Source organism: Paroedura picta, chromosome 3, assembly GCF_049243985.1.
Source record: "Paroedura picta isolate Pp20150507F chromosome 3, Ppicta_v3.0, whole genome shotgun sequence".
In the NCBI taxonomy this organism is placed as follows: Eukaryota; Metazoa; Chordata; class Lepidosauria; order Squamata; family Gekkonidae; genus Paroedura; species Paroedura picta.
In genome coordinates, this window is record NC_135371.1 from 106,655,024 (window position 1) to 106,682,168 (window position 27,145).

At 44.9% G+C, this 27,145-nt stretch overlaps 1 protein-coding gene across 1 annotated transcript; it reads right to left on the reverse strand.

Moving 5' to 3' along the window:
• Nucleotides 1–1,761: 1,761 nt before the first annotated feature.
• On the reverse strand, nucleotides 1,762–16,159 carry LOC143832547 (double-headed protease inhibitor, submandibular gland-like). The gene is made up of 9 exons (XM_077327113.1): nucleotides 16,053–16,159; nucleotides 13,481–13,503; nucleotides 10,978–11,105; nucleotides 10,678–10,729; nucleotides 9,699–9,826; nucleotides 9,390–9,441; nucleotides 7,053–7,180; nucleotides 3,989–4,040; nucleotides 1,762–2,326 (listed from the first exon to the last, which is right to left on the reverse strand). Exons 1-9 carry the CDS (start codon nucleotides 16,108–16,110, stop codon nucleotides 2,315–2,317), a joined length of 633 nt encoding a protein of 210 aa, XP_077183228.1. The 5' UTR covers nucleotides 16,111–16,159; the 3' UTR covers nucleotides 1,762–2,314.
• Between the last annotated feature and the right edge of the window lie 10,986 nt (nucleotides 16,160–27,145).

The following is a 27,145-nucleotide window of genomic DNA, read 5'->3' on the forward strand; positions in this document are numbered from 1 at the left end:
CCCCTATATTTTCAAACATCAGATAATCCGTCAACTAAAAGGGCCTACCTTATGGCATGATTTAATATCTTCTCCTTGAATGTAGTAATGGGTCAATTCATACAACCCTCCTAAGAGGAAAATTGTGCTTCCATGTTTGTAGAAGGCCAGATATTATGGCCCACATATTATTTGACTGTGTTAAATTCTCAAAATATTGTCAGTCCCTCTTGGACTATTTCAAGAAAGGTAAAGGTAAAGGTATCCCCTGTGCAAGCACCGGGTCATGTCTGACCCTTGGGGTGACGCCCTCTAGCGTTTTCATGGCAGACTCAATACGGGGTGGTTTGCCAGTGCCTTCCCCAGTCATTACCGTTTACCCCCCAGCAGCAAGCTGGGTACTCATTTTACCGACCTCGGAAGGATGGAAGGCTGAGTCGACCTTGAGCCGGCTGCTGGGATCGAACTCCGAAAGCTTTCAGACGGCTGCCTTACCAATCTGCGCCACAAGAGGCTCTTTCAAGAAATGTAAAATGGTGTAAATGAGAAACTTGCTGCAAGCAAGGTGTTAAATTAAGAGAATTCAACCTATATTGTGAGGACAGCTAAGTTTCTGTCAGAAGTATCTAGAGAAAACTTTATATATGAATCAAGTAGTGACCAAATAACTTAGAGATGAAGTTGACTTAAATGTTGGTATCTTGTATACTGTATTTCCATATGTATACTCCATTGTGTTATTATTGAATCTTGCAGCTATACCAATAAAAGTATTCTGTTCTGATCTGACTATTCCACCCATTAATTTTATTACATCTTTCCTTCGAGGACCATACATGGTTCTTCTTTATTTTATCCTTAAGGTAACTCTGGTTTCCAATTCATTATGGTAATTCTGGAAGTATGTTGTACTTGTTTTGATAGATACTTTGACAATTTCCGCATGGAGGGGTAAAACACGAGTGGCTTCCTGCTTGCAAATGCGGGATGGTAAATCTTGCGTTTACAGTCTTCCTCACAGGGAGACCTCTCCCACATTTTCTCTCTGCCCCAACATGGCTTTTTACCTCCATACAAGGCTGCAAGGGAAAGCAACATGAACTTCTCCCTCCGTTCCTTGGCTTGTCAATAACAGCAAGCCACCAATCACAGCAGAGTAGTTCTCTCGTGGACTGAAACTTTCTCCCCCGCCCAAGCCCTGAAATTAATTTTATTGTTAAAAAGGCATTTCCCTGTTGTTATGCAGTAATGCCACAACACAGATGCATTTTAAATAAAAATCATCACTGCCATGTTGCTATGGTGAAGAACCAGAACGTACAGCATTCTTCCCTTTTTTGGGATCCGTGTTCTTTTGCACTTTATTTCTGTCTGGGAGGATTTCTGAGATGCTGAACATGGTCCCTAGAGGCCAAAATGACTGTGTTAATAACTGGCTTAAAAACAGAGCACTCAGGCCCCTGTATTGGGAGAAGTATGCCCGATCACCAGGCTCCATATTTCCCAGCTCATTTCCCACCTTCAGAAAACAGAAACTGAGCTGTTTTTGCCTGCCTGAGTTGTGAGAAGGCTGGACATGGTCCCTGGAGCCCAAAAAGACAGTTTGTGTATGATCAAGAGAAGGCTGCCCAATCACCCTCCCCCCTTTCCCTCAAGGGATTGTGTTTTGCCTGCCTGATCTCAAAAAAGACCATGGACACTTTAAAGAAAAATTTATTTTACTTTTGACAATGTAAGTTTGCGGTCACACTGCAACACAGACCGTGCCATTAAAAAAAAATACTTGGAGCAAGAAATGGAGAGGGGAGGGCAGGAGCAAGGGCAGGACAATGCTGCAAAGACTATTGCACCTTTCCCCCTCCATATGGCCTTGCCACTGATTGCTCAGTGGTTGCTCACCAATGGGATGTGCGATTTAGGGATGTAAATCCAGTTATGGCAATTCCTGAAACAGTGGGTTAAAAATGGCCAAAACTCAATCCAGCTACTGGACAACCTTGGGATGCAGGCAATATCATATTGAGGGGGCTCTAAAAGCCACCAACATTTACAGGCTGTCCAGGGGCAGATTCCTCGTGGGGAAATAGTCTTTTAATAAAACCTGTTAAACTGTGGACAGGGGAACCTTTCTAAGAAGAAAAGATTTTAAAAATCATCTTGATGAAATTATTCCCTCAAGATACTACACAAGGATTTGTGCTGATTACAAAACAAAGAGAAATGATTTTATTTAATTTCTTTTATTCTATCAGGGAATCAAGACAATATTTTTGCATCACAACATCACAAGAAGGCCCGTCTTCTATTCAAGAACAATGCTTCTGTATTAAGACTTCTAATATTTGCCCTGGGAAGATGCCAAGAGAAAAATAAGACTTAGGTTCATGATACCAATGAGTTATTGCATGAAACCTTTTAGAAATAAGGCAATCAGTAAATTAGAACATTTTTTTCAAAAAAAGAAGAGAAAGCTTTACTACACCAGCATGGTGTATTGGTTAAGAGTAGCGGCTTTAAGTCTGGCAAGCCAGGTTTGATTCCCTGCTTCTCCTCCTTATGCAGCCAGTTGTGTGTCCTTGGTTTCATCAAAGCCATGAAAATGCTGTTTTGACCGAGCAGTAATATCAGGGCTCTCTCAGCCCCACCTACCTCACAGGGTGTCTGTTGTGGGGAGAAGAAGGGAATATGATTGTAAGCCGCTTTGAGACTCTTTCTGGCAGTGAAAAGCGGGGTATAAAAACCATCTCTTCTTTTTTTGCTGGGGCTAAGTGCTACTGCCAGTGTATGATCTGTACTCAAGAATGTATAACCTTCATATTATAATAAATTAAAGTCATTTCTATCCTATGCTCTTTTTTGTATGAACCCAAGGCAAGTTAGACTTAAATCTCTTGGAGCATATTTGATAATGGCTTAGCTGCTTTTCCTGGATCCTAATACCCCACCCCCAAAGCAGCATTTGGGGCTGGAGTGGAAGTAGAGAGGTAGAAGAGTCATGCCCCACCAATGAAAGGATTGTTGTCAGTAGAAAAGTTCCAAGTTATAGACTGTAAGAAGAATGAGGCAAGAGCAATAAGGATCTTGTTGATATGTGGGGTTTGAAGAGTTTACTGCTTAGTTATAAATGTTCCTGTTAACAATGTTGCTTACTGAACATAAAATGCTGCCTGGGAGCTATGAAGCTAATCTAGCACTGTTTTTAACCACATTTTTGTTTAGAGTTTCAACGTTATATTCCTCTAATCTTAATTCCAGTGTTTGATTCTTTGAGTTCAGTCTCTCTCATAATGATCTCTGCATATAAGTTTAACAGAAAGGGGAAAAAAACAACAACCTTGGTGCACTCCTTTCTCTAATTTGAACCAGTCAGTGTCACCAAATGGTGTATGTACAATGGCTTCTTGGTTTGCGTACAGTGATTGCATCAGTTTGATCAAATGCATTGGTACCCCCAAAATTTGGATTTTGGATGGATCTCTATATCTGCTTTATTGACTACAAGAAAGATTTTGATTGTGTGGATTACAACAAATTGTGGGAAGCTCTGCAAAATTTGGGCCTGACCAAACCTTAAAATATCCTATTGCAAGGGTGTGAAGCAATCTCACAATACTAAAATAGATGGAACTTGTTAGTTCAAGGTAAGAAGGGAGGGAGCATACTATTTTCCTTTGCACAAAATTGTAACACAGCATAGGGTCTTCATGTGGAAATAATTTAATCTGATATGTCTTCCACATGTTTGTTCACTATTTGTCACTTTAAGCAAAGTCTTATGGCTTGCATAATAAAATCAGAGTGCAGTGGCACCTTTAAGACCAACAAAGATTTATTCAGGGCGTGAGCTTTTGAGTGCAAGCACTCTTCCTCAGACTATGGTCTTTGTTGGTCTTAAAGGTGCTACTGGACTCTGATTTTATTGTGCTACTTCAGACCAACACAGTTACCCTTTTGAATTTATGGCTTGCATGTGTATCTAATACAAGCTATATGTAAGGCCTACATTTACCTTCCCACGACATTGGCCTTCATGAAGTATGGTTAGAGAAGCTCTGTTTTTTCTGAAAAAGCAATGAAATCAGGTTACATTTCAAGAGACTAAGGAATGTGTTTGAATTAAAAACAGATTTAATAGATTATTTGTTTTGATTTATATACCCCCACTCTGCGAATACTCACACGAAAACAATTAAAAACCCTATTAAAATCAATAATAAATCCCTAGTACCATTAAAACCCATAAAACGGTGGCATAATCCCCAATCCTTCCCCAAACTATAATCAACCATCACAGGTACTGGATCACAGAGTGGAATAGCGTTGGCTAGAGGAAGAGCCTAGTTGTCTCAACCAAAGACCTGGGTGTAAACTGCACGGGGCTTTTATTCCAACCCCAGATCGATTCAGTCCCTGCCCTCTACACAGAATGCGATTTCCGTTTGGATTTTGGGCGATTTAAATTTTCCTTCTGCAGCAAGAAGGATTGATCCAGAGTGACCCTACCTTTATTGTGCGATATCTTAGAGTGCTTTTAATGCTCAATATTTCAAGATTCGGATTAGAGAAAGCAGGCTGTTTTGAACCTAGACTCTCCTCCATGGTAAAGGACCCGTGATTGGCCACAGGTGGTCATGTGACAGACTTGCCTTAAAGGAGAGGCCCCTAATTCCTCTCAACTTCTGTTGGTCCTGGATTTTTCCTCCCTTTTCTGCCTTTTTCAATCCTCCCCCTCCCCTCCAAGAAAAGAAAGAGGCTCCCTGCCTGGCTCCTCTCCCTCCCTCTTCAAGAAAAGAAAGAAAGAGGCTTGGCTCCCCCCCCACCTTCTGAGCCTCCCTAACCACGTGCAGAAGACTTTCCTGTTTCAATGGGGGGGGGAGAGGAAGACCCGAGTTCAAAGCGATCTGAATTCAACAGGATTGACAATGGAATAAAGAAAGTAAGTGCAGACTCTGCCCTGTTTTACAGGCCCTGTGGAATTGAGACAGCTCCGTCAGGGCCCTCAGCTCTTTTGGGAGCTCATTGCACCAGGTCAGGGCCAGGACCGAAAATGCCCTGCCCAGGTTGAGGCCAGGCATGCTTCTCTAGTGTCAGGGACCACAAGTAGATTCACACCTGCAGAGTGCAGGGGGCATAAGCAGACAAGTGCTCCCTCAGATAGGAGGGCCCAAGCCACAGATGGCCTTAAAGGTTAATACCAAAACCTTGAATCTGATCCGGGCCAGAACTGGCAACCAATACAGTTGCTTCAGGACAAGCTGAATATGGGTCCTCCAAGATATACCAGTAAGAACCCTGGTAGCTGCATTCTGTACCAGCTGTAATTAACAGGTCAAAGGCCTGTGTAGAGTGGCCTGCTTAGAGTGAGTTACAGAAATTTAATCTGGAGGTGACCGTTGCATGGATCACTGTAGCCAGACAGTGTGAGGGCAGGTAGGGTGCTAGTAGCATTGCCTGGCAAAGATGGTAAAATGCCATGCGGGCTACACCTGTGACATAGGCCTACTGCCATTCCCCCATTTGCAAACCATCTGCCTATTAAAATTGTTTATATTAATTGCATTGTAATGTGACCCAACAGCAATGCAATGGTAACTTCCTTTCATGGACGGGTGTAGCAGCTGAGATAGCACCATTTTAATTATTGAGGTGGTTAAGTCAGCGTTGCCCAATGACCGCAAAGAAGCACCCTTTTATCTTCACTCCTCAAGCCGTATTGTCAACAAAATCTCATGTATTCTTATGTAAAATTTTCCTCTTACAATCAACACTGCAATGTACTAACAATATTGAGAACAAAACATAACTTTTTCGTCTCTGTGGTACTAATCTCCATTAGTAGAGAAAATGCAATACAGTAAACAGATTCATGCATTCTGTGTGTGCATGATTTGGGGAGGGTACCTCATGCTAGCAACCACGTTTTCACCTTCTAATTTCATGGGGTGGGGATGGGGGCTGGCTGATATGACAAAACCCTCAGCAGCATAAAGGCAAGCGACCCACTATCCTAAGGCAGGGGCATTGAAAGCTGATGAGATGTGGTAAAAAGTGCGTGTGGGGAAGTATGTCATACCCAGACAGCCCCTTTTGACTGTTTTCTATTCTGTTGCTGCTGAATCACATTGTAATGCAATTATTCTTTTTACAAAATTCAGTTTGGGGAAGTGGGAGAAAGGGCAGAAGGCAGTGGGTGGGAGAGTCAAACAGGCATCAGAAACAAACAATGGTGGCATGGTTGGAATCTGAAAGGCAAGTCAGCAGCAGCAAGAACCCATTTAATGATAAATTATGTTTCTAGTACTGTAATTGTGCAGTAACTTTAACCGCATGCGCAACCAATGTTTAAAAGGGGCATGATGGAAGAATGAGAGCAAATGCAGAACTCGCATGCAGTGAGTTCTGTCAGGCTCAAACTGAGTAGAGTGCTGGGAGGGGGCAGAAATCCTATTGCAGAACGACTGCTGCAAAATCGAAATAAACAAGAGGAATTCAATATGTAGAAATAACAAAGTCTGTCTGTTCTGTTAATTCCATCTGTTCAGGAGGCAAACAGGGAGGAAGTGTGCTCAAAGGAGCAGGAAGTCTTTAAAGATCCAATCAGGATACTGGAGAATAATATTTGAAAAATTCCAGGAAGTTCCAAACCTAACTTTGCTAAATGCACATCTCCTCTGGTGCCCCCTTGCGGGATATTCTTCATATGCTGCTCAATCATGCACACTGCAGATCTTGATTATGCCAACTAGGGTTGTGCATGGCGGCGTCCGAATAGGCCGCTCTGGGCCGACTCAGCCAGCGCCTCATTGCAGGGGGGGAGGGAGGGTGCGCGGCTACAGATTTGGACACCACCGTGCACAGCCCTAAAGCCGACATGAACATTGATTAAATGTCTTTATTGATTTTGTTGGTTTAAAGCTGCCTTTAGATGAGCCATCTCTGTCCATAGAAAGCATCACAAAATATAATCAAACCTCTTTTATATATTCATTAAAATAAATTCTGTTGCCTGTTTCCAGCAAAAGCTCCGACACATCGTTTAAAGCATTTTCATACATTACTTGAAATCTACTCACCTCCAGGCACCACAAAAAATACAATGGGTGTAGTAGGTCACACCATCACTACCACAGATAGGATCGTATGAACGTGGGCAACTAACAGGCTGGCCCTTCTTTGGCGCGGGATATTTGCTGCATAAGGCCTGCCCAAAAAAGATAGGAAAATGTCCAAATCCATTAAGCATTTTCATTCCTATATTAAGCACAAAACATATCCACATTGATCATCCTTAACACTATTTTGCTCCCTTATATTTGGGAGGAGACTGTCTGGGGCCCTGTCTGTCCAGGTCCACCCTGATTGGCCCTCCCCCTCCAGCTCCCACCCTCCCTCCTTGCCTGCTAGAAGCCTTGTGGCTGTGGCCTCCATTGCTGCCCATCAGGAGAGTGGCAGCGACAGGGATTGGGGAGCCGCAGGTATGCTTCTGCTGGGAGGGAGCCGGGGGGGGGGGCTTTTGGAGCCTCCCTGCAGGCCGCAAAGCCCTGTCGCCGGAGATAGGGGGGGCTTTCCACTCCCTGTAGCCCGCTTTGTGAGGCCACCCTCTCACACCCTTCTGCCTTCCGCCCCTTTCCAAGCCCATTTTTAAAATGGGCTTTGATAATAGTATTGCATATTGCACTGCATTGCCTTGAGTTGCAAACCACTAAACTATCTTCTGTAAGTCCCATTGTACTGGATAAGGCTGGAATGGAAGGAAGCATTAGGTGGCATGTGGACATGATGAAAGAAGGCTCATTTTCCTAGTCTTACAAAATGGAAATGGCTGGATGTTTTATATGAACCTTTGTTTTCTAATTGTGAATTACATTTTCATTCCATCATCTGGTGACCCAAAAGTCCGCCAGACCACCAACGCTTCTAGGACTGAAATGTAGTGTGGCCCCTTCTTGAAAACAGGATTCCGATCCAATCAGTACATATTCATATGTTACCCTGAATTTAGTAAATACTGCCGGGAACATGCCCTGCTCGTGATGGTAGAATACTAGCCAAAGGTGAGGAAAAAATTCTTTCAACCAAATACCTGAAACTGCAGAACTGATCCTGAGGGAGATGGAAACTGAGAGGGCTGGCAACATGAGGTAATATGAGGTAAAATTCCCAGCCCCCCCCCCCCCCCGACCATCTCTGTTTTGCATGTATTGAATGTAAACCATTCACCACACAGTGAAAGGCAGAGACAGAGCTCGGTGTCAGCATACTGAGGGCACCTCAATCCAAATCTGTGGATAATCATCATCATGTATTTATGTATTTATTTTCAGATTTCTATGCTGCCCTTCCCAGGATAGCTTACAACATGCTATATAATAAAACAATAATTAAAACATTTTAAAATAATCAGGTTTACATTTAAAAACAGTCAAACCTTCTCTCCAGTGAGGAGGGTGGGAGTAGTAGAGTACCTGCTCTTAACTATTGAGTGGGTGTGCTAATGTTATCCCTTGTGTTTATGCAGGGAGGTCAGCTCAGTGGTATTTATAGACTCAACCTTAGGTACAGTGGAACAGCTCTGTCTTGCAGCCCTTGCAGAATTGTTTTAAGTCCCACAGGGGCCTGCTCCCACCTGGAAGAGCATACATAGAATCATAGAGTTGGAATGGCCCTCCATGGTCATCTAGTCCAACCCCCTGCACAATGCAGGACATTCACAACTGCCTTGCCATCCACAGTGATCCCAATTTCATGCCCAGGTGATGCCCCCCACCAAAAATCCACCAAGCCAGGAATTGTAGTGCCTCACCTGGGGCATGTCGACCCAGCTAAGGGATCTCCATCTTAACTGGATTGAACTTCAGCCAAATCCACATAAACCAATTCGCCACTGCCCCCCAGGCAACTGGTCAATGCACTTGGGGGTGTAGAAGGATGGCTGACCATTACCAGATACTGCTGGGTATCACTGGCATATTGATGACACCTAATCCCACAACTCTGGATTAGCTGGGCAAGGGGGGCATGTAGATGTTAAGCAACATCGGGGAGAGGATTGCTCCCTGCAGAACCTTGCAGGTTAGGGCATACCACTGTCTGTAGACTAACATCACCCATGGGGGAAAATACAAATCCTAAAAAGTGCCAGAAATAGAGCTAAAATGCACAGCAGCATCCTCTGAAGATATCAATCCACCCCCCCCCCCGCCAAGAATTTTGTTAGTGGTGGTTGGGTAGGGCTAGGGAAGATGCTATTTTAACCTTAGCATGATTTCTTTTTTCATGCAGCCCAGGGTGCCCCTTCTAGATATTTTATTCTGAAAGTCCTTTTGCTATTTTTGTACATGTTTATTGATTATTTCCAAGTTCAGAGAACATCTCTGTGGCTCATAACTAACTGTAAAGTATAGATTTACCTCCTCTATGCATTTATCTGCATACCGTATTGTTAAAGTGCCTCCACTCTTCCTGAAAAATAATGTAGTAGGTTAGACTTCAAGTGAGCAAAGAACATGGCTGAAAATTCAGTTTAGACAGGCACATTCATTGTAACATTCAAAGAAACATCAATGAAGTACTTTCATTAAACTGCTCCAATATGAGCCACTGTTGTCCTTGCAAATTATCACAAAATCAATCAATATTTCATTTTTAAAAAGTGCTTTGTTTCTACCAATACCTTGTTAAAAGCATTTCCATACCTTAGTTAACTGCTACTTACTCACCGTCTGGCTATACAGAACAAACATGGGTTGTCATATGTGTGTCCATCACTAGCACAGATAGGTTCGTATATCTGTGGGCAATAAACTGGCTCGCCCTTCTTTGTTCGAGGATATTCACTGCATATAACCTGCCAAAGAAATGGTGGAGCATTCATTTAGCATCTGAGTATTCATTTAGCATCTGACAATAAAATGTTTGTTCCACTATTTGGTCATCCGAAAATCCCCAAGACCACCAACAATTATATGGCTAGAATGCAACTCAGACCCTCCTTGAAAGCAGGATTCCATTTGAACCAATGTTCAGGCAGCACAGTGTTACTCAGAATCCCATTGCCAAAGCATGCCCTGCATGGCACAGTAACAAATCTAATACAAAAAAATTACCCAGTACTTGCAAAGCTACAGGGCTGATAGGGGTGCAAATCTATCCAATATGAGCTGACAGTGTTCTGAGCACCTCTGCCTCATCAAGTTCATCAAGAGGGCCCCACCCCACCCGGAGCATTGTCGGGCCTTCTCCCTCACCCCGGAGCTGTTTCAGGCCTTCTCCCAGCCGCAGGAGCAGCCTGGCCGCGTCAGTGACGCGGCCAGGCCGCTCCAGTGGCCAGGAGAAGGCGGAGCGGCCCCTCCACCACGGATCATGTCTGTGGCTTCTCCCGGCCGCAGGAGCGGCCTCGCCGCATCTACCACGCGATGAGGCCACTCCTGCGGCCGAGAGAAGCAGGAGAAGGAGCACCCCAGGCCGGAGGACCCACCGCATGGGCTGCCAGGGCTGCTTGGCCCTGGATGGACACTCGGAAGGCCCAATCAGGAGCTGCTTCGCGGCTCCTGATTGGGCCCTCCGAGTTTTTATCCCGGACAGGGCCCACCCTAACTCCTCCCAGACAGTTCTTAGCCTTTTATTTAATCCGCTCAGCAGGAGCGGTTTAAAGATGTCCCCCATAGCAATGTCCCCCATAGCAATTACTAGACTTACATCTTCTTTACATATGCCTTTATACAGTATCGTTAGACTGCCTCCATATTTCCTGAAAAAGAAATGGGATAAAGTCAGATGTCAAGCAACTATGGAACATGGCTGAAATTTCAATTTATACTGATGGGGATATCCATTGTAAAACCTGAAGTACCTTTATTTTTGTTGTTTTTAATCTGAGTCACTGTTGGCCTTGCAAATTCAAACAAAATGTAATCAATCCAGTCTTAATTTAAAAACATATATTTTGATAGCTTGTTAAAAGGGTTTTTGTACCTTAGGCAACTGCATCCTACTCACCAGTTGGCAGCACAAAAATGACACTTGCTATTGTACGTCTGGCCATCACTACCACAGACAGGATCCTTCTCCCCCTGGCAGGTAAGAGACCCACCCTTCTTTGGCACAGGAAATCCGTGACATACCTCCTGACAAAGAAATGCCAAATACAAGTAACACCTAACAATTAGGTGATTGCTTATTAATAAATATTTCAATTTGAGCTGCACTATGCTGAGGCACCAGCCAACGAACTCCAATGCTGTAGAACTGCCCTGATCTAGATAAGAATGCAATGGTCGGTTATAGATGTAGCAAAAGAGGTCTCATCACCCTTATCTTACAGAATGCAGAATGAACTGGAAGTTTTTATATGAGCATTTCCCCCTAATTTAGACATTACATTTTCTCACCATATTTTCACCCCAAAGTCACCAAGACTACCAACAACTGTACGAGTAGAGTGTTGATGCAGCATCTTCTTAAGTTTCTTTAAGCTACAGACTTCAGCCTATTGATTCCTGAGAAATTCAAATGTATAAATGGCTAGCTATAGAATTAACCCCCCAAACACACACACCTTTTGAATATACCCAAGTCTTGAATATCTATTTTGGCCTGAACTAGGGTTGCCAGTTCTGGGTTGGGGAATACCCGGAGAATTTGGGTGTTGGGTGGTATTTGGGGGTGGATACAACAGGCTTTGCCCCTAATCTATAAACAAAATAGTAAGATTACTAGGAGACAGCTTTATTACGCATGCCGCAGCACAGAATTTGGCTACATTGAAAGTAATTTCAGCAGAACTGTCAACATGGTGAAAAAAAGTGTAAAAGTGATCAGATCAACCAGGGAATTTAAACAATGTTGGCATAATATATCAAGTGCCATAGACATAACCATAATGCATAGGGAATACATGCATACCCCCCTTCTAATAGAGAAGATAGAAGGGCATTAAACTGAGCTAAAAAAAAAGCTCTACAATGTTTAGGGTACTCTAAGGTACATAAGTACTTAGTTGGAGTATAGGAGTGGTAGGAAAAATCAAATGCATCATTATAGAATGGGGGGGGGGAGACTTGTCTTGGTAGTGGTACATGTGAAAAAGATATAGGGGTTTTTGTAGGCCATACACTGAACATGAGTCAACAGTATGATTCAGTGGCTAAAAAGGCAAATGGGATTTTGTATCAAAAGAAGCATAGAGTCTAGATAGCATTAGGTGATGGTACTGCTTTACTTTGCTCTAGTTAGACTTCACTTACAATACTGTGTTCAGTTTGGGGCACCAGAGTTGAATAAGGATGTAGACAAACTGGAGCGAGTTCAGAAGAGGGCAATGAAAATGATGATGGGTTTGGAGACCAAGACATATGAAGAAAGGTTGGGGGAGCTTGGTCTCTTTAGCCTAGAGAGGAGACGACTGGGAGGGGATCTGATAGGCATCTTCAAGTATTTAAAAGGGTGCCATATGGAGGATGGAGCAGAAGTGTTCTCTCTTGCCCCAGTGGGACAGACTAGAATGAATGGGATGAAATTAATTCAAAAGAATTTTTGGCTTAAGAAGTTCTAACAAAGCAGTTCCTTAGTGGAATAGGCTTCCTCAGGAGGTGGTGGGTTATCCTTCTTTGGATGTTTTAAAGGAGAGGTTATATAGCCATCTGACAGAAATGTTGATTTTATGAACTTAAGCAGATTGTAAGTGGGTGGGCAGAAGGAATTGTATCTGAGTTTGGCTCGTGTGTCCCTTTCTTGCATGCCCAGGGAAATGCTGATCTCCAATTTGAGGTCAGAAGGTGAATTTCCTCCAGCCCAGTGGCCATGGATTCTGGGGTTTTTTTTGGGGGGGGGGTCATCATCTGGGCATGGAATTGGGGTCACTATGGTGGGGATGTAGTTGTGAATTTCCTGTATTGTGCAGTGGGGTTGACTAGATTACCCGGGAGATCCCTTCCAACTTTATGATTCTGTGATTCTATGAATGCATCTGTGCTCTATCATTTAGGAGAGTGATATCTCTTAATCTTTGTCCTAGCCTGTTGATATCCTAAATGTCTCAAAGCAATGAATAGTTGTCTGAATGATTGTACTGTAGTTCTGTTATGGTTGTTTCTGTATCTTGGATCATAATAAACCATTGACTGATTGACTGATTGACTGAAAACTCAGTCACAGGGTTTGGAGCCAGTCCTGGCAGCTGACATAGAGAATAATGTCAAAGAGTTTGATTATAAGCAGCGACCTAGGTAATATCTTTCTGCAATGGTATCCAGCACTGCCTTGAAAATTGGCTGGTTGGAAAAATGAATTAGATATATAGATTGATTTCTCACAGCGTAAATTATCTGTTTACATCAAGCATATGCCTCTGGTGATGCGGAGGGAATTTGGGAGGTGGAAAATCATTACTTAAGAATGTAAAGAAATGAGTGCACGATGGGCGAATTTACTACAAGTGGAGCTCAGTTCAGGTCCTAAATAACAATGTTGAAAAATGTTATTAACCAATGTGTAGACTGACCTGCCAGTTTAACTTTTCACCATCTGAAAAATAATTTAAGAAAGCATTAAGAATTACCGCCTATGACAGAAATCCCAAAATTTGCTAAGGCTCAAGAGTGTTGCCTAGAGCAGTGGCCCCCAAACTTTTAAAGGCTGGGGGGGAGGGGAGAGGGAGGCCCGGGCGCCACGCATGCGTGGAGTTGCCACGCAAACGTGCCTGTGCAGAGCTGCCGCACATGCGCAGCTGTGCACCGGCGGGTGCGTCTCCCTCCGCCACCTCCCCCCCGCAAAACATGGCCTTGTGGCTCTCCTCTGCCTCTGCTGCCTCCCCACCGCCCGGCCACTGCTTCACTGCCTTCACTCGCCTTCACGAGATTGGCGCGCGGCGGCTGGCTTGCCTGGGCTTTGAGGCACATCCTCCCTCCCCCCTCCCCTCTTGAAGGACCGATGGCGGGAAGCAGCTGCAGGTTGCAAAGTTGCATGAAGTAGTCGGCGCTGCTGAAGTGAAGTGGGAAGCAAAGCAGGGAACTGGCAGCTCCTCCTCTTCTAAGCCCAGTTAAAAACAAAAACAAACCGAAAATCCCCTGAATTCTTTTGGCTTCTGCCGCTGCCAGAGAAAGCTGCCAGAGAAAGCGACACTTGGCCATCCAGTGGGATTAAAAGCGCTTCACTCCCACTTTGAAACCTGCCCCGCGATTATTATGGGCTCCTCTCTCTCCTTCCTGACCCCCCCCCCCCACAATCCTGGCTGTGAATCAACCTCAGTAAGGTTTAATTACAGCGATTGTGCTCCTGCTGCTGCAAAGCATGAAGGCTGGGGTGAGCCCTCCCCCCCCCCCACTTATAAAGCACCACTTTCCCTGTTTGTGAATGCCGGAAGGAAATCGCTCCCATCTGTTTTATAAATGGCTTCAGCATGGGGGGGGGGACAACTCCCGACAACCCAACTGATTGTTTTTTAAGCAGCTTCGGCGGCCAAGGTGCCTCCCTCCCCCCCCACAACCGATAACGAGGCTTTCACGGCCTGGTACTGGGCCGTGGCTCGAGGGTTGGCGACCCCTGGCCTAGAGTGACTGGGAATTTGTACCCTCTGTAGATTATATTAGAAGGAGCCATTAACTTCCATTCTGCATTGGACCGCCTGGGCAGACTTAATCTCTTTGTACAAATATAAATCTGGTTTGGATCAGACCATCTTTTTGTTGCCAAATTTCAGAGCCATTTCCAGGTGCTTGATGGAGGTAGGATTATAATGTATATGGCTCTGATTAATAAAAGTAGCCTTTAACATCACAGATGTGGATGTTCGTGCGACAATTTATTTCTCTGGGATATCTATCTTAATATCTTCCCCATATTCTAGACTGCAATTGTGCTAGCAAGCTCGTTATAAATTATTTTGTTATTGTTCTAGTACTATGCTGGAAGACTACCTTCTCAAGTAGGTCAGGCTAGACATTCTCTGGAGGTCCTGAGTGGTGGCAGCTGGTTACCAGGGTACTTTCCAGGGAATGCTTGGTCTAAGAGAGTTTCCCAGCAAGGAAAGACACAATTTCCCCTTTCCTACTGTAATACCATCACTTAGCCACATTCTGAAAATCTTATAAAGAAGAAAGCAATGCCATTGGAGACTCCTTGAGTCATTAGGAAACAATCTGGGTTAATTAGTCTTAGGGGATGGTAGACATAATACATCCTCTTGCTTGGTGAAAATTGCACATGGTGCTCTGTCTATGACAAAAGAACCATGGAAGGATCCTTTACTAACAGTTCATGTTCCTACAAGAGCAGTATACCAATTCAATAATGTATGTGAAAAAACAGATGTAGTTTTAGAGATACATCATGAAGGCTTGCTCTGAAACCAATAGCAGTAGCCTCAGGAGAGCTAGTGAAAAGCCCCATCAGATAATGTGGATGGGGGCTCTCAGTCTATTCACTGAGATTACCACAACTGGCTGAGGCAAAGAGACCATTAGGTAGTACAGAGGGCTGTACAACAACAAACTCATAATCTGTCTTGGAGGCCTAGCATGAGTATAGATATTTAAAATTAGGACTAGCAGCTAAATGTCAGTATAGGCATCATCTCTCTGTCCTGCTCCAGTTTTCCTAATCACAGTATAAGAAGGAGACAGTTGTATATCAGCTGCCCGGTATATGGCAAACATGGCAAACACACAATGTATACTGTGGGCCTGTTCAATTTAAAGTTGATTTTTTTGGGGTGATTTATAGAAAAAAAGCAATGAGCCTCTTGTGGCGCAGAGTGGTAAGGCAGCAGACATGCAGTCTGAAAGCTCTGCCCATGAGGCTGGGAGTTCAATCCCAGCAGCCAGCTCAAGGTTGACTCAGCCTTCCATCCTTCCGAGGTCGGTAAAATGAGTACCCAGCTTGCTGGGGGGTAAACGGTAATGACTGGGGAAGGCACTGGCAAACCACCCTGTATTGAGTCTGCCATGAAAATGCTGGAGGGTGTCAGCCAAAGGGTCAGACATGACTCGGTGCTTGCACAGGGGATACCTTTACCTTTACCAATAGAAAAAAAAGATAGGAGGGTGGGATGAAAATATCATAGGATAATGTCTTACCTGAACAGAAGAAACAAGTTGTTAGAGAAAGTATCACAAAGGCAGCTATGATCTTCATGGTTAATCAGACTCTCTTATTCTTTCTAAACGCGTCCAACACTCTGCTCTTTACAAGAAATTATTGAAAGCTGCACTGGATATTTATAGTACTCAGCATCTGTCGAAAACACAATTATTTCCCTGAATTACGACAAAGTTGAGGACAATAATAATTTTTAACAATGGACATACTTCTTTAATTTCTCTTGAATTACACATAATTGTGTTTTTCACTTTCATCCCTTCAATCCTTAATTTCTCCCTATATGTTGTTTTTGGAAGCCTATATGATTTAGAGTTCGGTAATATATAAGGTAAAGTCTTTGGGTTTATCCATAGAAGTTGCCTTTTGATTTACCTTCCTCTTTCCCCTCTTTGTGCAAGAGTGAGTGGAGTATAATGACTAAAATGTTGGATCAAACCCAGAAACATTGATGTCCTTATGTTAACTCAGCTATAGGTTGACTGGATGGCCTTGTGCCAGTCTCCCTTTCCAACCTTGTTAGGAGATAATGTGGAGGGGGAGAGGAACTCTATTAGGTACCCTGATCTCTTTGAAGGGAAGTGGCCATAAAAATGCAATTTACAGATAAAAATTGTTGTTATGCTCACTTTCTTGGATTTAGTGCCAGGGGGCACTCTGGAGGCAGAGGATATCCTGGAGGCACTCCAGGGAGACCTGCCTGCCACAGACCAGGAGCCTGCTGACCTACCTGGCAATGAGCAGTCTGGGCCAGGGTGTTACCCATCCATATTATGAATCTCCTGGATAAAGCAGTCACCAGTAGGGTTGTGCGTGGCGGTGTCCTAATCGTCCATTCCAGGCCGACGCAGCCAGCGCCTCACCGCAGGCGGGAAGGGAGGTGCAGGCGCAGGCGATGGTGCATGAGTTGGCACACAAACGCAGGTGCAGAGCTCCACACCTGCCTGTGTGCGCCTCTCCCCACAACAGACACCCTGTGAGGTGGGTGAGGCTGAGAGAGCTGTGAGGAGCCCAAGTTCACTCAGCTGGCTGTGTGTGGGGGAGTGCAGAATTGAACCCGGTATACCAGATTAGAAGTCCACACTCCTAACCACTACACCAAGCTGGCTGTCTTAGCCAGTCCAGTGAAAGGGAAGTGAGCAGGAGATGCAGGAGCATAACTCCTTGTCCAACATCTCCCAGGGAGGGGCCAGTGAGATAGCAGGAGACGCCTAGGACCTGTGGGAGAAAGCAGAATACTTACCTGGGCTTGGAACAACGGAAATGGGTCACACCCAAAGGGAGGGGAAATAGGAATGGGAAGAGGGTATGTGGTATAAGAGCAGGGTAGTGGAGCCAGGAAGGGGAATAAAAGGGAGGAGCAGAATACGTGTGTGGTGGGTAGTCTAAGGGAAGAAGGTGAAAGCTGTAACACTTGTGTCCTCTTCAGGAATAAAAGAAAAGTTCAGTACAAAACAGAGTCTCTCTCCTTTTGTCATTTAGAGGAGGGTGGCAAGATGGCTGAAGACAGCAGAGCCCAAGGGGGTGTGTCACCTGTTGCCACACTGCCCCACTAAGGGAATGTAGATATTTTCTAGGACCAATGGGGCCTAGCCTGGTGGAGGCCCATGTGGACACGGAAGGCCCATGTGGTCACTGAGCTTGTTCCCATCCTATAAAGGCCTGGAGGAGATAGGAAATGTCCCACTCGGCTTTGCAGTATTTTGAGGTGGAAAACCTATCCCAAGGCTACTAGCAATGTTTGCAAACTTTATACAAAATAAGGAAAATAAGATAAAAGGTACCTTCTTTCTGTGTGGCTCCCCTGCAAGTTTCAAGAAGAATGGACCAAGGGGTCCCATCCTAGGGGCTCCCAAAGATGAAATTGTGGGTCCCTCTTTGGGAGCAGGACCCCCTGGTGCAATCTTCCTGAAACTTGCAGGGGACTCAGGGAAGACCCTCCCTGAGCTCCCCTGGAAGTTTCAAGAAGAATGGACTAGGGGGTCCAGCTCCCAAAGAGGGTGTTACCAATTCCCATAGACTTTAATGGTGGGAAAAATAATTTGGAAGCTCCTAGGATGGGACCCCTTGGTCCAATCTTCTTGAAACTTGCAGGGGAGCTCAGGGAGGGTCTTGCACCAGGGGGGTCACATCCTAGGGGCTCCCAAAGACCATTCCCCATAGAAGGCTATGGGGAATCAAGTTAAAACCAAAGAATCCAACTCACCATTATATTCAATTCAGCAGATAGGGGTACCCTCTTTGGGAGCCCCTAGGATTGGACCCCTTGGTCCAATCTTCTTGAAACTCACAAGGGACTCAGGGAAGACCCTGCCTGAGCTCCCCAAGAAGTTTCAGGTGTACAACTTACACCTCCTCCACCGCAGGCCCCGGGAAAGGTGGAGGAAGGATTTCCAATGCAAGTCAATGGCTCCATTGACTAGCATTGACTCTGAATCGATCCAAATCAGCCCTATTCAGATCCGAATTGGTCCAAATCGGGTTCATCCAAACCCAAATTGAACTGAATTGGGATCCCTTTGCAGAATCCTATGCAGGATCCAACCAAAACGGATTTCTAGATATCTCCCGTTTTCAAGGTACATTTTCCTTAATGGTTGTTCCTCTCACTTGTAAATGAATTGGTACTTCAATACCTGTATGAAAATAAATTATTTAAAGTATACCCCAGCCTTTGGCTCAGCAGCGTAGGGATGCTAGTAATTCAACTGCTAGTAATTCAAGTGCCAACAGAAGTATTGAAGTACCAATTCATTTTCAAGTGAGAGGAACAACTGAGGAAAATTTTCCTTGAAAATGGGAGATATCTAGAAATCCATTTTGGTTGGATCCTGCAATAAAGCCATACAGAAAGAAGAGACCTTTTATCTTATTTTCCTTATTTTGTATAAAGTTTGCAAAATTTCTAGTAGCCTTGGGATAAGTTTTTCTTTCTTTTTGGTTGTATATACTACAAACCATCCCTTTTGTCTATATTTGCTTGTGTTTTGCAATGGGGCAATTTTTTTCCAGGCCCTTCCTGCACTACCACCCCCCACATGGTGGAACCATTCTGCCCTGGTTGTATGTGTTGGGATGCACAAATCTGGGGAGAACTGGGTCTGCTACCGAAATGTGTCCCCTCTGGGGACACAGAAAGTGGTAGAGCATGTAACTGCAGCATGACACACTGCTGATAGCCCAGAGTGGCGCCGCTGGTGTGGAATTGCCCTCAAGCATTCAAACAATTATCAAGGGCTTGTCTTAAATGATATCAGAGTACTAAACTGGTCTTATGAACTGGCATTATGCCAGAAAGAAGCATTTGGAGGATCATTTTAGTACACAGTGGGAAGGAGGAGGCTAGAAAGTCATACTCCATAGGCAGAAATCTTTCCATTCATTAGATAATGCATGCATACTCATCTTTGGCCTGCAAAGAAAGCATCATATGGTGCCATCACTGCTACAGTCAGTGAATGTAAACAAGCAGGTTTATATCCAAATATGCCCTTTCCTGGTTTTGGAAAGTCACTGTACTCATTCTGCAAAAGAACCACTTCTAATTGGTGTACATTATATATATATTAGTTCACAAGGGGGTGTGTGGGGGGAAGGGAAGTTCATCTCACTGCACATGGTTAATAAGCCCTGGTACCATCTAGCACATCTTTCATTTATTCTCATGCACATTATCTTCATTCTCCCTTTATGCTAGTCTAGAGATCTGACTGTTTCTGTTATGTGGCTTGGGCTGCTGTGGCTTAGTGATCAGTGTCAGAGTAGGATCTAGGACAAATGGCTTTGAATCACCTGCTCAGCTAGGAAAGCCATGCGGGGTGACCTTAGGGCCCATCACAATCTCTCACCCTAACCTACACTCACAAAGCTCTTGTTTGTGAATTAACTGAAGGGGGGATTGATATGAAAGGGGGAACAGCACTTTGGGACCCCAAGCAGGGAGAAAAGTGGGATATAAATAAAATAAAATTGTGCTGTGTATACTTTTGTCATCTCGCTGATAGTATGAAATGCCCAAATTAATACATATTGAAAAAATTCTAGGTATCCTTTTCTTGCATAGGCCTGTATGCTTTATGACAGTGTACTGGCCTGCTTCCCTTTGGGAAAAGACAAGGAGGTAACAATGGTGATACTGTTTCTTCAGACTGATTATTTTTCCAAAGTTTTATTAATATTGATACTAATTCCCCTGTTCTCAGTTTTTTCCTGCTTTTGCTGGATGTGATGGTTTTCAGGATATAGCCAAGGAACCATCTTTTGCTGTATTGTCTTGTCGCACAATTTTGCACTAATGTTATGATGTGATAGAGACTATGGATGGGTGATCCACTATGTCCACATCATTCACACATACTGAAAAATCATTTGATTGTCAAAGCCTTTCTTTCAGTGCTGATGCGGCAAATCCAATGGCAGCTATGGTTGCATATATAGATAACAGACCGTACACAAATGCAAGGATTGTAAAATAGCCAATGAGAAGCCTCTATGTCTGCTGCCTTATTTATTGACCAATTGAAGGGCTCTGCTAAAGTCCAATCAGATTGCTTAGCGGGAAGCCTAAACTGTACATAAGAACATCAAATTGAGTGATTTACTGCTCAGCATGTGGGTTGTTATTGGGTGTTAATAAAAGGTTGAGTTACTGAACAAATTGTGTCTGTGTCCACTGAACCCACAGATATAACAGCTACATCCTAGCATAAGTTCCTTAGCTCAAGCGACTGCACAGAAGAACATAGAATCAAGTTGTCTCAGCTAAAGAAATGAAAATATGACATGACTGGTGCTTATGCTACTGTAGAATATTAGCAAGGTATCTGCATTTTGTATGCATTCTTCCAAATGGGAAGGAATGAAAATCATCTAGTGGTATCCATAGGCTCCAGGCCTAGAGGATGTGTACAGCAGGTTTCCTGCAATTTTTGATAGCTCGCTTGGGTACTACACCAGTCCACTGGTCTCCCTGGCCCTTGTTGCACAGGTGGCGCCCATTCGCCTCAAGGCCAGGCAAGTGCCCTTTGTACTCAAGCCCCGCATAATTTATTTATTTATTACATTTATACACTGCCATCCCCTATGGATCAGGATGCAGAGCTGGACAAACTTTTAAAATAGGATGTCCTTGAGCCAGTTCCTAATGCGCGTTGGGAGGCCCCTATAGTTACCCCCATCAAGCCCAATAGGGATGTCCATCTGTATGGACCTCTTCACATTGCTAGATGTGGATACCTGATTCTTGTGTCTCCTGCCAGACTTCATAGGCCTGGCCTGCTCTAAAAAATCTCTATTTCCTTTCACTCTTGAATTATGGGTGTCATTAGTTAGTGTCTCTGGCAAAGATGTTTCATCAGATGTAGTTGTTTTGTCTAGATCTGAGCTAAAATTCAATGTGGTGTTAAATGACACTGATTTCTTATTATCAGTAGTCCTAGATAGTCTCCAGTCATAGACATTATTATAATAATCTTTTTTGTCCCACAGTGGTTCGCCCGTTTCTCAAAAAACCATCCTTGGCCACACAGGAGCCTGGCAACTATCGCCCCATTTCGCACTTAGCGTTTCTGGGGAAGTTGGTTGAAAGGGCTGCTGCGGACCAAATATCAGCATTCCTGGAGGAAACTTCAGCCCTTGACCCATTTCAGTTGGGCTTCTGGCCTGGACATGGGGTGGAGACAGCACTAGTTGCCCTGATGGAAGACCTCCGACGCCAGCTAGACCAGGGCGGGTCAGCACTGCTCATACTATTAGACCTATCAGCAGCGTTTGACACAGTAGACCATGAGCTCCTAGCTCGCCACCTCGCCGACACCGGAATATGGGGAACGGCCTTCAAATGGCTGAATTCTTCCTCCGGGGCCATGGACAGAGGGTAGTGATAGGAGAGAGAATATCCAACACCAGCTCACATGTGGAGTCCCACAAGGAGCAGTCCTCTCTCCTATCTTATTTAACATCTTTATGCGCCCTCTGGCTCAGCTGGTGCGGAGGTTTGGGCTGGGTTGCCACCAATATGTGGATGACAACCAGCTCTTCCTCCTGATGGATGACTGCCCTGATTCCCCCCCAGAATCCTTAGCCAGATGTCTGGAAGCAGTGACAAAATGGATCAAGCAGAGTCGCCTGAAGCTGAACCCTACAAAGACGGAGGTCCCATGGTTGGGTAGAAAGGGACCATGGGAGGAAGCACGTCTGCCCACCCTGGATGGTGTGCAGCTCTCACCAACATATTCCGCCAGGAACTTGGGTGTGGTCCTGGATGCTTCCCTTACAATGGAAGCCCAGGTCACAAAGGTAGCGTGGCTGGCATTCTACCACCTCTGCCAAGCTACTAGTGCCCTACCTGGACCCAGAACACCTAGCCACAGTGATCCATGCGATGGTCACCTCTAGGCTGGACTTCTGCAACTCGCTCTACGCAGGCCTACCCTCATCCTTGATCCGGAAACTACAACTGATACAGAATGCTGCGGCCAGGATTCTCACTAAAACATCATGGAGATCCCACATCCGGCCAGCACTCCAACAACTTGGCTGGCTCCCAGTTGAATTCCGGATTACGCTTAAGGTTCTGGTAATCACCTTTAAGGCCATACGCGGTTTGGGCCCAGTGTATCTGAGAGACCGCCTTCCTGCCTATACCCCCAAAAGAGTCTTACACTCTGCCACCTCCAACATTTGGTCTTATGTGCTGTTAGTTCTGTATAGTTTTTATGTAGTTTTTATTCTGTTTTTAATTATGCACTATAATAAATAATTAACATTTTTACATTATTTTATTGTACAGCTCAACATCTGTATGGACTACATGCATGCTAAATAAAGTGCCACAACAGCACTCGTATCCAGTGCCTGTTATCAGCCACCTTTTGGCGTCCCTAACCTAACAAGGTCTTTGCCGAACTAAACCTTGCCCAAGCTTATCATCAGCTGTTGGTAGATGATGTCTCAGCTGGAGCTCAAACAATCATCACACATCGTGGTGCATTCCAGGTAAGGCAGCTGCAATTCGATGTAAGAGTTGCACCTGGGATCTTCCAGAACCTGATGGAAAATCTCCTCAAGGGCATCCCTGGCATCATCCCCTTTTTTGATGATGTTCTACTCACTGAGAGCAGCAAACATTAACTCACTGACTGCCTCCAGGAGGTCCTATGTTGCTTCAATGCAGCTGGTCTCAAGGTCAAACACAAGTGCCATCTCAGCATTCCATCCATGGAGTCTCTGAGCTTCCTGATTGGCACTACTGGAGTCTACCCCACCAAAGACATCCAGAATACACCTTTGCCTCAGTCCAAGCATGACCTACAAGCCTTTCTGAGCCTCTTGAACATCTATCATTCATTCTTGCACAAGGCCACAGTTGCAGAGGCTCCTGGATAAAAAGACTTCCTGGGTCTCGGATCCTGTGCAACAGTCCACCTTCACTGCCATCAAATGTCTCATCACATTGGACAGCATCCTGGGTCACTTCAATGAGACCCAGCCCATTGGCTTTGCATGTGACACCTCCCACCATGGCATTGGCACCGTCCTGAGCCACCACCTTGCAGACGGGCATGAAGCTCCAGTGCCTTTTTATTCTCGGACCTTGTCTTCTGCTGAATCCAACTACATGCAGATTGACAAGAAGGCACTCACCATAATCCCTGGAGATAAATTTTCCACAACTACCTCTATGGCCGCTGGTTCACTGTCATCATAGACCATAAGATGCTCCTGGGACTCTTCATAAAGGATCGCCAGATGCCACAGATCCTGTCTCCCCATATGCTGCACTGGTCCATCCTTCTGCACAACTATGACTTCTGACTTGAGCATCACCCCGGGAAGTCCATCAGCCATGCAGACACTCTCAGTTGCTTTCCACTGCTACAGATTGACTGGGATCTCACTCCAGCATCCAGCGTCTTTCTTCTAGACTTGCTGCCTTGACCACGCTTGTGCTCTGTGGACACTCTGCCAAGGACAGACTCCTCTCCCATGTCCTCAATCAGGTGTGGAGCAGATGGCCTAGCCATAAGCAGGACACTGATTTTGTCCCTTTCATGGCCCATCATACCAAACTATCAGCACACAAGGGCTGTTTGCCATGTAGTTCTCTTAAACTGCAACAGCCAGTCTTAGAAGCTGTATGTTAGACACTCTGGGTTCATGCACATGGTGGCACTAGCCCACAGCTATGTGTGATGGCCTGGCCCAGACAAAGCAGTAGAAGCCTGGGCTCACTGGTGCACATCTTGCCAAGAGTGCTAGCCTGAAAGGCCCCAAGTGCCTGTGCAACCCTAGGACTCAGCTGGTCCAGGCTACACACTAACTTTGTTGGCCCCTTCCAGGGGTACACATTCTTGGTGGTTGTAGACTATTTCTCTAAATGGCTTGAGGTGGTTCCCGTATCAGCAATGACCTCTGCCATGGTCATCAGGTTGCTGCAGCAGCTTTTTGTGACCCACAGGTTGCTTAATTCCATTGTCCCTGACAACAGGGCACCATTTACCTTGGTGGAGTTCAGGGAGCTCTTAGAGTAGCTTATCTAGCACGTCACCTCTGCACACTTCCACCCATCCACAAATAGACAAGTGGAAAGCATGGTCTGCATGGCCAAGGATGCACTCTCATGCCTCATCCAGGGAGTTTGGCACCAATGCCTCATCCACTTCTTGGCACATAAGCATGTGGCACCATCATCTGCCACCAGCAAGAGCCCTGCAAAATTAGTCATGAGCCAGAAGCTGCACACACTTCTGGATCACCTGCATCTGGACCACGATGCAACCAGAGTGACCACCTGCATCTGGACCATGATGCAACCAGGAGGAGGCAGTCATCCTGTGTTCCTTAATTCCGGACAACCCAGTTTATGTCTAGAATTACAGGGCCAGTCCCAACTGGATTCCTGCTACAGTGATCCAAGTGACGGGGCCAATGTTCTCCCATGTCCAGTCACCGGATGGCCGCACCCTTCGACAGCATGTGGACCAGGTACATCACCAGAACCCAGGGCCTTCCTACCCTGAGGAGCCTTCTGGCTCAGCTCCTGCAGATGTAGCCATCACTGGAGATGCACCACCATCTACTCCACTTCCAGCCTGCAAGGAATCACCAACTGCAGAGCTAGTGCCCAGTGTTTTAGAAGCCCAGCCTGCAGCTCAGGACCTTCCCACACTGGCCTCAGATCCTGAGCTGCTGTGGTCCATAAGAACTAACACTGCCCCCTGGTACCTCCATGACTTTGTGCAATATCTATTATGTGACTACTTAAGGGGGGAGGTTGTAGCCCTGCTGAGGACTGAGTTTGAGGTCTGAGGCAGGATCCTAAGACAACACAAAATTGACCAATGTGCAGCTAGATCTGCTGGATCCAGCCAGTTTAAAGTAAAACTGACCAATGGTGCACACTGGCTGGAAGATCTCTTGTGTGGCTTGTGTATATATGCTGGGATGTTTGAGGTATTATTTGGTTCAGCTTCAGTTCTGCTTGTACTATGCTGGGATCTTAATAAATTGCTCAAATCGCTACCGGAGTCCGTGTCCACCTCTGAACCCATGGATTCCACACATTGTATGATATTTTGTATGTCCGTTGTGGTTTTTACAGTTTCTCCCCTGCTAATGGCAGTCCTCTTCTCCCTCTGCCAAGTTTAAGCTGCTCCAAAACACGCACTCTATGACATAAGAGATGCTGCTGCCAGAAGGAATCTCTGGCCATCTATCTTTCTGTATATGTTCTGGTAATTGCTTTGCTTGCGTGCAGGAGCCTCTTTGGATTCCAGCCATACATTATTACCTGTTTTCTCTGGCAATTGTTTTCATCCCCTGAATGCATCACCTTGTTATTTCTTAGTTAGCAACAATGGCTCTGGATCGTTTGCTTCCTGTTTTGTGAGACACAGCACACATTTATTGCCACACACCATGTCGTCCATGCCACCGACTGGATCAGATTCTCTTGTGGGTTTAGGCAACACACTGCACGCATCCTGAAATAATAATGAAAATCTTCTATGATGAATGATGAAACAATGTCATTTATTTAGCTCCTGCCTTTCTTCATGTAGTGTGGTCGCTTGCAAATGATAAAACCACTAACAAAAGAATAAAACCCCCAAATAACTCCCCTTTCCCTTGAAATAACAATGCATTTCAATGAATTTGTGAGATGGTTATGTGGATAACTCGGGGACATGATGTTTCCTTGTGAAAAGTTCAAAACATTGTTGTCTTCCATTTTTGTTTGTTGAATAAAAGCTAGTCAGATAAAAGAAGATATGGCTAACTAAGAAGGATAGACAACAGATTGTTGTTCCCTATTCAGCATTTGTAAGTGATATATGCTAGTAAGGAAACTAGCTGTTTTACGAAAGCTTTTTATTGTTAAATACTTTTGATTCAACCCAGAAACTTGGAATGTTTTGATACTCCAGCAAAAATTGGCCAACTCAACAAAAGCCGGACTTGAACTACCTCTGAGCTGCTTTTTAGTACCTCTCTAGTGTTCGCACCAAGCTAACAGTAGAAAACATAGACTAATGTAATATTCTCTTCTTTGAGATTCAGCATCATTCAATATCCATCAGTCCCCTGTGATGTGGTATTATCATATATACTTCTATATCAGGAGAAGAGCTGTTTTTTTATACCTTTCTTTTCACTAGACCAGTGCATGATGGACAAGACTCATGGACTCATAGTCCTCTGTGAGAGGATGGAGTTCCAGGGAGCCAGGTGTTGCTACATTCTCCACGAGGAAGAAGGGTTGGCTATTCACAGCAGTCATCTTGCCAATGAAGTGAGTGCCTGCTTCTTGAATCTCCCATATTGCACTTTGGTATGGAATTGTCAGAGTCTCCATGGAAATGACCACTTGGCCTGTCTTAATATTCTACCACCCACAGCACCCAGAGTGCAGGGAGCCTTTCTTGAAGGGGCCTCCTGCTCCCCCTCCTCCCTGATGAGAGGAAATGTGTCTCTTCTTCCTCCTACTGGCTACTACTCTTTCATCCAATGACAACACAGTGGAATGTACTTTTTACAGGTGCCTGAAGAGGACAAGTATTGGGAGGTTATG

Excerpts from the sequence above, each read along its gene's own strand:
- LOC143832547 (XM_077327113.1), bottom strand. The coding sequence starts at position 16,110 with ATGAAGATCATAGCTGCCTTTGTGATACTTTCTCTAACAACTTGTTTC. Across the intron at positions 9,827-10,677 it reads AAGGCATATGTAAAGAAGAT|GTTATATGCAGTGAATATCC; the intron begins GTAAGTCTAGTA and ends TTTCTTTGGCAG. Across the intron at positions 7,181-9,389 it reads CAGATAAATGCATAGAGGAG|GCCTTATGCAGCAAATATCC; the intron begins GTAAATCTATAC and ends TTTTTTGGGCAG.